Source organism: Eurypyga helias, unplaced genomic scaffold, assembly GCF_000690775.1.
Source record: "Eurypyga helias isolate BGI_N326 unplaced genomic scaffold, ASM69077v1 scaffold2668, whole genome shotgun sequence".
NCBI classification, from domain to species: domain Eukaryota; kingdom Metazoa; phylum Chordata; class Aves; order Eurypygiformes; family Eurypygidae; genus Eurypyga; species Eurypyga helias.
In genome coordinates this window covers 38,253-49,041 of record NW_010266171.1, presented here as the reverse complement: position 1 = coordinate 49,041, position 10,789 = coordinate 38,253, and the positions used below count along the sequence as shown (strand labels likewise).

At 46.9% G+C, this 10,789-nt stretch overlaps 1 protein-coding gene across 1 annotated transcript in view; it reads right to left on the bottom strand.

Annotated features, from left to right (window-relative positions):
• Positions 1-10,430, bottom strand: part of MYO7A (myosin VIIA) — a gene marked incomplete at its 3' end in the record, with an annotated part of 52,242 nt that extends 41,812 nt beyond the window's left edge. Inside the window, exons 1-3 of the mRNA XM_010156973.1 lie at positions 10,365-10,430; positions 6,149-6,262; positions 4,709-4,861 (exon numbers count right to left, since the gene is read on the bottom strand). Of these exons, the coding sequence (XP_010155275.1) occupies positions 4,709-4,861; positions 6,149-6,247 (252 nt within the window). The remainder of the gene's footprint in view (positions 1-4,708; positions 4,862-6,148; positions 6,263-10,364) is intronic.
• Between the last annotated feature and the right edge of the window lie 359 nt (positions 10,431-10,789).

Genomic DNA, 10,789 nt, shown 5'->3' with positions numbered 1-10,789 from the left:
TGAGTGTAGGAGCACCCTGGTATAGTGGAAGGTGTCCCTGCCTGTCCCACCAGTCAAGGTGGAAAGGGCTTGAGTGTAGTGGGATGATGGTTGGTTTGCCAACATCTGCACCACTCTTCCCACAAACTCAGGCTTTCTGAAAGGCAGCCAGTAGGTGGCAGTTGTGTCCTAATAGCAGGGATGCTGAAAATCCTTTCCAGCCTCACGGCCAACAGCAGAGAGCAACTTTATGGTGAGTCCCAGGGGAAGTTTGAATTTACGGTAGTAACTGAGAAAGGATACAATAGTCTTCTCTGTAATAGGGGGTTACGTGCCAGTAAGGGCAAAAAATCTCTTTAAGTTCAAGAACAAAGTTCTCACAAACCCAAAGGGTAGAATTTGGCTGTGAAATACCTTAGAGTGGATGTTAGAAGAAGGTGGCATTGAAAGAAGGCGGCGGCAGGGGAGCAGAGAATTCCCAGAACAGCCTTCCACAGGGACTAAGCAGGTAAGCTCAGTGCTCAGAGAAGGAGTGAGCTCAATTTCTGAATGGTATTATATCACCAAGACGCCCAGTGAACTCCAAGTCTCCTTCCAGTCCTGGGTGAAATACTTGGAAGACCGTTTTACTATTCATAGTTTATTACCAAGTTAATTTTAGGGAATTTTCTAATCTTCCTTGAGCCTCTTTTCAAAAAGATTGACCCTCTGTAGAGGTCTGAAATCCCTGAGTTTCAACCACACTGCTCTGCCCTGCCCCAAAGGCAGCCAGTGAGACTTTTCAAGGAGTTAATCTTTCTGGATGCTCTCCCTGACCCTTCCCTTGTGATCCACAAAACGCTTTGTCAGCATGAACTCTTGTACTATTGCTTGTTTTTGTAGGTCATTCCTAGTTGATAAATACTCCCAATTTGCCCAGTTCTCACAGGTGATGGCATGCCAAACTTTGTCCAGTTTGCTGATGAGAGGCCAAAGGGCACCTCCAAGGAAATACTATCTCTCTGGTTTCTATTGCTGGATGAAGGCAAAGCCCTCCTGTCTTGGGAAAATAAAGCCTTACCAATAGGCAGAGGCTCGGCTCTAGCTGACCACAGGAACCACATCTCAGTGCAAATTCATTACTGCCTGCATGACCTACATTTTAATTAGCCTCAAAGAAATCCTTTCTGAGCCTGCTTCCCTCACTACCCAGAACACTATGGCTGACTTCATCTGGATTTTTACGGGGTTAAAGCTCTACCAAACATCACTGTGTTTTGGCAACCCTTGAATTGCCACAGCAGGCAATGCTTTCGTCTCCCAACAAAGAGATTTAACCTTACTAGCACAAACTCCCCCCAGACGTTCTTGCTATTCAGCGTAGTTTCTCTTAGTGCATGCAAGCCAAGCCCTAGGCAACAAGCCCTTGTCGAAGTCCTTCTCATTTTGCTGCAGAAGTTTCCCTCCTTCAAGGTGAAGTCATTACTGAGAAGCGCTTAGAGCTTTAACCATGTTCACAAACCAGGGACTTTCCAGCTCTGGGAAGGTGTCAGAGATTCACCATGAGGCCTAACCTCTGCCGCAAAGGGGATGATGCTCGCAGTGCATTTGTGAGGCAGCAGCAATGGTGATGCACAGTGAATGAAAATGCCACGATGGTGAACAGAAGCAAGTGATCCAGTGGAAGGCATGACAGCGATTGCAAATGACAGCGCCAAGAGTCATACTCACCCTCCCGCCGCAGTTTGTCTTACGGGTAAAATATGAGGGAGGACAAAAAGGAAAATTAAATTTTATTAGAGTGGAATTACACCACCCACAAAGCTAAGGAGATGAGGAAACAAGAGAGACTGAAGTCCTATTGGAAATGTTACCCTTTACTCAGCAGGCTCAGAAATCCTTTCAAACGATGAAGGTAAAGTCACACTGAGGTTCACCGTCTTTAATACAGAGCAAACTATAGCCCAGAAAAAACGACCTCAGGCAACTGGGTATCCCCTACCTATGTGGCATCCATGTGGTACCTTGGCTTTGCAAAACTGCCATCAATATTTACCACATTTGACATAAATTTATTCCTCCTAGTGCCACCACTCTTAAAAGATGAGATTTGAAGTTGGGTTCCTGAGCCTCCAACAACACACATATTGACAGGCATGTTTTATGTTCCTCTCTATCAAGCTGTGCACTCTATGTCATTTTGAAAATGTAATTTTGATTTAGAGATTGCACTAATTGCTGTGTTGTGCCCAGGATCGTAGCACTCTAAAGCCATTAATAATGTGGAGCAACCAAGGCACAGTAACCTGGAACCTCTGTGATGCAAATCCCTTTCTGGGATGTGGCCACCCTTTATGTAGCAGCTTTGTAGGACACGTGGCTCTGTCACCATCAGACCCAAAGGACTCGCAGGGAAGCCACATTGTTACTGAGTCACTTCAGCCCACGCTCACCTCCAGGTTAGCCACTGCCCTTTGCATTAGCCCTTATTAGTATGACGCTGCCAAACAACTCTCTGCCCAGTGCTCATTTGCATTCATAATCTCCCTGGATGCCTGTGAATAGCTTGGTGAGAGAGCTCGGAGGCAGAGCTTTTGTGAAGCAGCTGGGTGTATTCACAGGTAATCTGATATTGCACACATGAAATCATATCTGAGGATCTCTGTTCACTTAGTGAGGCGACAGGTTCTTGCCTGATGACAACAAAGACCCCAGGAGAGACATGTGGACACCACTGAAAAATTATCTAACGTGATCCCACTTTTCTCAGAGACCAAGAGAGGGCTGTTGGAATACACTTGGTACCACTGTGGGTTGGCCACAAGCAGGAGGAGAAGGGGCAATGCCTAATGAAGACACACATGTTCCCTGAAGGAGCCAATCAGCTACAAATTATTGGCCAACTGTACTCCTCAGGTGGCATTCAGGTTGACTAAATTTAGTTATCCCCACGAGTATTGCATTTAACCATGAAGATGGACATGCTCTGAGCTGGAGGAGGTTGCACTGTAGACCTCCAACCTGAACTTTTGTTCCAACATAAACTCTTCTACGACACCCAAGCTCCAGCCAGCCCTAAAGCAATCACCTCATCTGACAGGCACCTATGTTCGAAAGGCTGTCTTGGCACTGATGGGTCTGTTGATATCTCTGGTGACTGACACAGGTGCTTAGTGCACACGGAGACACCACCTCCCATGTGAATTTGGCCTGATAACTTCTGCTAGTTTGTCATTATAAATGGCTGCAGCTCCCTTAAGAGAGCTCCAGGGAGTTACTCAAGTCATCTAATGTGTGAATCTTTTTATGGTCATGCCTTTTTCTCTAAACTGAAAACACAGGGGACCTGGATATCATGCACAACAAGTAAGGTTCCTTACTGAGACATGAATTTTTTGGAGGGGTCTCTATATTCCTCTGAGCTTTAGGGAATTACAGGTGCCTTTTCAGCAGCCATATCCCCTTCCTCTAGAATTGAAATCCATCTCTCAAAGAAGAGATTAATATCTTCCAGAGCTGGGGTCAGGGAGCTGTCAGCTGTATGAACAGGTTAGGCAACGGAGTGGTGTGCTCTCCATCACTGCCCAGCTCTCATCCAAAGCCATCCTTTCAAAAGGCACTGGATATCAAGCAGAACAAGCAGACTTGATAGATAAAATCCTGGATGTGGTCTGCTCGCTTATGTTATCTAGGAAGTCAGACTGTACTGCGATTCCCTCTTGCCTGGAAATCTAGTAGACTCCAGAGCCTTTTAAAAATGGCCACCCAGGTGGCTTTGAAAAGGCCTTCAAAGGCACAGCAGGCACTTACCTGAGTACCTGAAAACTGTAGGATTTGAGAGTGATACCAAATTTTCCATATTTGATATGCTGTTTAAGTACGTTAGCTAGTGGCAAACACACACACATCCTCACTTCTGCCCCCCAAAAAAGCGCACCAGACTGCATAGCATACAGCACACTGATAAAACCAGCAGAGGGGCTTGAATGCTGACTCTTGTCCTGCTGGGGAGGTGGCCTTTGCGATGCTGTTGTAGAAAAAAGATGCAGTTCTGGTGGGCCCCTTGTAAAACCCTCAATTTCTGAATGGCTGGTTGGACTGGCACTGGGTCCACTGGGCATCATGTGACTGAGTTCACCTAAGGAAGGACACTGCTGTCCTCAGACCTGTCAGGTCCCAGGCAACCCAAAGCTTAACCCAAATCTTAGGTCATAAAAACAGATGAGAGAGGTATTTTAGAGCTGTTCTGGGAGTTTTTCACTTTGTTGCTCCCAGTTATTTCATGCATGCATTGCCTCACCCTTCCTGCACCCCTTGCATCTCCAGAAATTGTCTTCAATTGGGTTGAATAAGTTAATGGTTCAGGGGGAGAAGCAGAAGGGACACATCCAGCATATAGCTGCCGAAGGCTTTTGTTTTAAGATTACTGCATCATGCACGTGGTTTGGGTTGCACTGCTTATTGGGTGTGCAGAAAGTTAATGCATGTCCCCCAAAATTTTACAGGGGCTACACAGGGAGGTGGCACAGACTTTCACCATTAACTAAGTCATGGGATCTTCCACTGGGTCATCCATAAGGTCTGCAATATGTCCTCTACAGTGTATATTCCCTCCCCCACTTGGACCCAGGTGAAGACAGAAATCCAGATGCTGAGTTTAGTCAGGGTTGCCCACATGTGGGTTCCCTAGAGCTAAGAGGAGCCTGGGGTGCAGTCCAGAGCAAGAGGTGGAAGGGGGGAGGACACTTACATAGATGAGGTGCTCCCGATAGCGGATCAGCAAGTTCCTGAGGATTCCTGCCTCGTTCAGGTCCCCCAGGCGGATCATGTCCTCCACGCCATGGATGGAGGTGGGGTGCATGGGTTTGATGTGGCTGGCATTCTGAGGGGAAATCCAGTGCTCCTGGGAAGAAAGTGAGGACAGAGAAAGATAAGTTAAATTAGATACCACTGGCATGAGACAGAAACAGCGTGCCCCAGACAGAAAGATCAGATGGAAGAAGATACATGTGAGAGGACATGGGCCACAGCTTCTATTCCTGGGACATGGCAGTGACTAATTTGAAAGATTCCTAGCAGAAGAAGGAAAACATGTTTTGGTTTGCTGGAGCAGCGAGACATGAGATACAAGCCATCTTGGCAGAAACATCATCCAGGGCAGCAGGGAAGCATGGACACCCAGCACATCAGGGATGTTTTTAACAAATAGCAGGTTTGTTCTTGGCTTCACACAACTACATTTTCAGATCACTGGTTAACTCTCTGACACAAAATACTGTTGAGCAGAAAAAAGATAATTTAGAAAAGGGAAGAGGAATGCACAGAGGTGGCAAAATCAGAATTTTAGTTGTTTCATTTGGTCACTTCTAAAGGGCTTCAAAAGCCTCTACAAACTGGACACAAGGACCCTGCTGAAACAAATTTCTTTCTACAATCACATATGGGAATGAAAGCATTTACAATTATCACATGCTGGGAAAATATTATAAAGGAAAGAGAACCTCCTCAGATCACCTTCTGCTTGTGATATAGCTGTTGGCTATATAGTAGTGGCTCTAAAACAGCCACTACTGCACACAAATAGAGGTGAGAAAACCAGTGTTTGAGCATATCCTGTATTGGTAGGAGGTCAGGAGGGACTGGATAAAAGCAGAAGAACAGCAGGGTGAGGTAGGATTGCTCAAACCATTCTCTAAATGTACTTTGGAAGCTTCTGTTATCACAGAATCCCAGAGTGGTTTGGGTGGGAAGGGACCTTAAAGATCATCTAATTCCAACCCCCCTGCCATGGGCAGAGACACCTTCCACTAGACCAGGTTGCTCCAAGCCTCATCCAGCCTGGCCTTGGACACTTCCAGGGATGGGGCATCCACAGCTTCTCTGGGCAACCTGTCCCAGTGCCTCAACACCCTCTGCGGGAAGAACTTCTTCCTGATAAACTGTTTTCCTGATAGAATTTGTTCCATCTGTTATCATTGTACTCAAGAAGCTTCTCAACCTTTCACTCCTCACACAGCCACAAAAGTAAGGACAAAACATTATCTTGTCTTTACAAATAGGAAAATATGGCACAGTTTATTCCCAAGGACATACTGACATCCATGACAAGGTCGATCATCATAACCCTATGACCCCCAGCCTAGCCAGACCATAGAGCTGAAGAAGGGCCATCACAACCCTTTGTACGTACATTGCCTTCATCATCCACAACCTGGATCTGTCCAGAGTCACACAGTTTAACCACCGCTCCAATGGGGACATCGAATTCCCGTCCGGTTTTGAGGTCCATCCACACATAATCCCCCTGGAACCAAACAGAGGACAGTTACACCCAGAGCTGCACAAGGTTCCGCAACCCCTGGGATACAAAATGCTGATATTTTGGACCCAAATAATTGGTACAAGTCAAATTACTTCTTTGTCAGCTACAAAGCATCCCTTTTTCACAGATGCTCAGGAACCCCCCTGCAAGGCAGTAGCAGTAGGGAATGCTCCAGACAGCATACACCCACTGAAATCACCATTTCATAAGCTCATGGGTGGTTGTCGGTCACAATCAGATCCAGCAATCAGACTACAGAGCAGTGATACAGGCAGAAAAACCCACCCAGGTAGAGGTTTCCCCCTGTGCGATGTATGAGCCTAGAAAGTCACACTTAGGAACTTTGAGCTCTGGAAAACCTTGTCTGGAGGGCTGTGGCCCATATTTCGTTGCAGATTACCACTATGGAATATATATTCCCCTACCTCGGAGACTGGTGAAAAGGGGATGACTGAAGAAGGGTTAAGAACATACCAGAGGCGTAGATATATATAATTCTTCAGGATGTCTCCCACATACAGAAATTTGTAGGTGGATTCTTTGCATTTAATACTTCTCAGTGGATTTTATCTATACTGAGCACATTCAGTTACTTCCTGAAGCAGTGCAAAGTTTTAGCACCCATAATCTCAAAGGAAGAGTTTATCTACAAATAATATTGAACCGGCGTTGCCTGGCAAGGTTTTGGTAGCTGAGGGCCTACAGGGGTGGCTGCTGTGAGAAGCTGCTAGAAGCTTCCCCTGTGTCTGATGGAGCCAATGCCAGCTGGCTCCAAGTCGGACCCACTGATGGCCAAGGTTGAGCTCATCAGTGACGGTGGTAGCACCTCTGGGAGAACATAGTTAAGAAGGGAAAAAAAATGGGGAAGAACAACTACAGCTGGGGAAAGAGAGTGAGATGTGAGAGAAAGAGCTCTGCAGACCCCCAGGTCAGAGATTCCCTGGCAGCCCGTGGTGCAGCCCGTGGTGAGCCAGGCTGTGCCCTGCAGCCATGGAGGGTCACAGAGGGGCACAGACCCCCCTGCAGCCCGGGGAGGACCCCACGCTGGAGCAGGGGGATGCCCACAGGAGACTGTGACCCCATGAGCAGCCCACGCTGGAGCAGGCTCCTGGCAGGAGCTGTGGCCCGTGGGGAGAGGAGCCCAGGCTGGAGCAGGTTTGCTGGCAGGACTTGTGACCCCGGGGGACCCAGGCTGGAGCAGCTGCTCCTGAAGGACGGCACCCCGTGGGGGGACCCACGCCGGAGCAGTTTGTGAAGAACTGCAGCCCGTGGGAAGGACTCAGGTTGGAGAAGTTGGTGGAGGACCGTCTGCCGTGGGAGGGACCCCACGCTGGAGCAGGGGCAGAGTGTGAGTATCCTGCCCTGAGAAGGAAGGAGCGGCAGAGACAGTGTGTGATGGACTGACCACAGCCCCATTCCCTATCCCCCTGCGCAGCTCGGGGAGAGGAGGGAGAATGATGGGGAGCAAAGCTGAGCCCAGGAAGAAGGGAGGGGTGGGGGGAAGATATTTGGGTTTATTTCTCATTTTCCTATTCTGATTCGATTATTAATAAACCAAACCAACTTCCCCAGGTTGAGTCTGTTTTGCCTGTGACAGTAACTGGTGAGTGATCTCTCCCTGTCCTTATCTCCACCCAGGAGCCTTTACTTATATTTTCTGTCCCCTGCCCAGCTGGGGAGGGCAGTGATGGAGCAGCTTTGGTGGGCACCTGCCCTCCAGCCAGGTCAACATACCACAAGCATGAAAACCTGTGTCCTTTTGCATACTTCCAATGTGTCACCTCTTTCATTTGAGACCTCTTTGTTTTCGTTTCTGAAAACACAGCAACCGGTTGACCCCTATCCACCCACTCCATGTCACTGGTGATCCTAAGGACCTCTTCTCAGTCCTGCTGGGCAGGAGCTATCTGCTCATCAGCTCTGCGGATATTAAATTACTCAAATGCAAAAAGGATTTTAAATAAACTGTTTTCTTTAATACAAAAGCAAACCATCAAATGACCCAAAACTGAACTCTCAAGTGGGACACACACTCTTTGAAACAAGGCAGAATTATTTCCCAACTCTAATCTCAATGTGAAGAGGTGCTAACCTGATTCAGTTATTTTCAGGCATGTTTACATTAAACAACCAAACATACTTTTTCATGCATCTGAGCTTAATACTGTGAACTCATAACCCTACCTAATGCCATATTCCTGTGGGCCAGCTCAACTTGTTTCTATATTAATCACAATGCAAACGTAATATCTACCTTTTGCAGTCCTGAAAAACTGCTGGGAGAAGGGAAAGTGAGAAATAGGCAGGATCATTTTTCATGTTCTCTGATATAACCCATTTCCTGAGCATCCACTATAAACCATTTCTGTGGACAGAGTATTTATAGATTGTTTTGACCCAATGAGCTGATGAACAACCTTCAGCTGCACTCTGGGCGGTGGAGACATCCAGCCATATAAAACATGGCGAAACGTTCACCATCCAAGTCACTGCTCACCAGGACTTCTGGGAGATACCAACCCGTGAGTGCCACAGGGATGTGAGGCTATCCCCAGGGACCCACCCACAGAGAAACACTGCACATGAGGAGTCTCCAGCCATTTTGTGGTAGACTCCATCCTTGGCAGCTGCTTGCTAGGTTTCACCTAGGATATCAACGTGCTTACATGGAGCTGAGTATCCAGCCCTGAGTTTGGGTTTTCTTTTCCTCAGTGTTGTGCTACAGCACTGTTATAAGTATCTTCACCCAGCTCATAAAAAATATAACATTCAGATCTTTTTCTCATTAACTGCCTTACCCTCACATCCCGTAACTCAGTTAAAAAGGCAAAAAAACCCAACTAATGAATGCAGTAAGTCATACACAGATACATTATAAATCCACTTATATTAATATTTATTTCTTAGCTCCTTTGATCCAAGACTCTCAAAGCATTTCAGAGTGTTCAGTACTGTTATCCTCAATGCATAGCTGGGCAAATTCATGCACAGGGTGGGTAACCTGATCATGGTGTCAGCAAGAGAAAAGCTGGGGGAGCTCAGCAGAAAGTCCTCATCAGCTGCTTAAAAATTACTCTTGATCAAGGAAACAAAAGTTATAATGCTGTTTTTTTAGAAGTCTTTAATTTGAAAAGCTGTAAACGTAGCCTGGTTCATTTATTCTGTTTCCATACAGCTGAAATAAAAAGGCAGCCTGCTCTCCCCCAAGTAAACTGTACTACCACTAAGATAACTCCTGTGCTTTGCCTGCCTAATGCAGAGAGCACACTCCCCTCAAAATGCTCTTTCTAAACACATTAAAGTGCACTTCTTAATGCTGATAAAAAAAAAAAACAAACCACCAAACCGCCAAGTCTTATGGGATGGGCTAAGCTGGTAAGCTCAGAAAGGTCTGGGGGGTTAAAAAATAGCATCACTCATTAAGAGTGTCGACCTATTTCCTTCCCTGACTTTAATCAATTCGATAAAAACCCCGTGGATGTCAGTTACACTCCTTCCACTGATGCAATCACCTGCAGATCAGCCCAAAAAGCAGCAGATATATTGGATATTTCAGGGCAAATCAGGGTGATTCATGCATTTACCAGCTTGGGTGGACTGGCTTATAAGTTGCATAACCTTCTTCATGCCTGGACTGATGCAGTTTGTTTTCCAATACACATGACAGAGTACTGGAGAAGTGAGAATACCACCAGTCACTTCACGATATCTACATGGTCCAACTCTTCCTCCTCAATGAGGCTGTTGGGTGCTAGTGCCCTTCCCAATGCTTTGGGGCAGACCCTCAGGACCACAAGCTATGGGGAGTGCCAACTCAACAGCAGGGCAAGAGGAGGAAACACCACAATGGGTGCACACGCAGGTCAGCACAATTAATGAAGTGGATCTTTAGGAGGGGTTTCCAAGTGTAAGAGCAAGAAGGCTGACCCAAAGGAGAGCTACAGAGCTTGGGGGAGAACAGAGATGCGTGAGGAAGGTGAGAAAAGCTGGCACATGCAGTAGGAGAATCCCATCAAACAGCAAGACCGATTTCAAAATAGCCTGAAAACTCCCAAAACTCAGCTCTTGGGACGCCCTGTCTTACCGCTAAAATGGTGGTGGGCTTCAGGGCCTGGTTGACGTTGCGGAGTAGCGTCCATTTGCCCTGGTCTCTCTCCTGATCTTCCACCACCTCAGGACATGGCTGCACGAAAACGACTTTCTTTCTCTTCAACATCTCCGAAATCTTGCAGTGATATTTGTCCCTCTCCCTGCTCTCTACATCTATTCCTCCATGAATGGCAGAGCGCTGTGGCCGGTTTGCTTTAGACGCCTGGTGCGGCCATGCCGGCTGCTTGCAGGACACCCTCTGACCTGACTTGCAGTATGGCTCTTGGTACAGATCTCCTAGCAGAAAAACTTCCATACACCAGCCATGGTCCTCCACTGGCACACGTGCTCCATAGAACTGGTGCTGCAGGAGTCTCAAAGCAAACTGAACAGCTTTGCTTCTCTTCACTTAAATTCTTC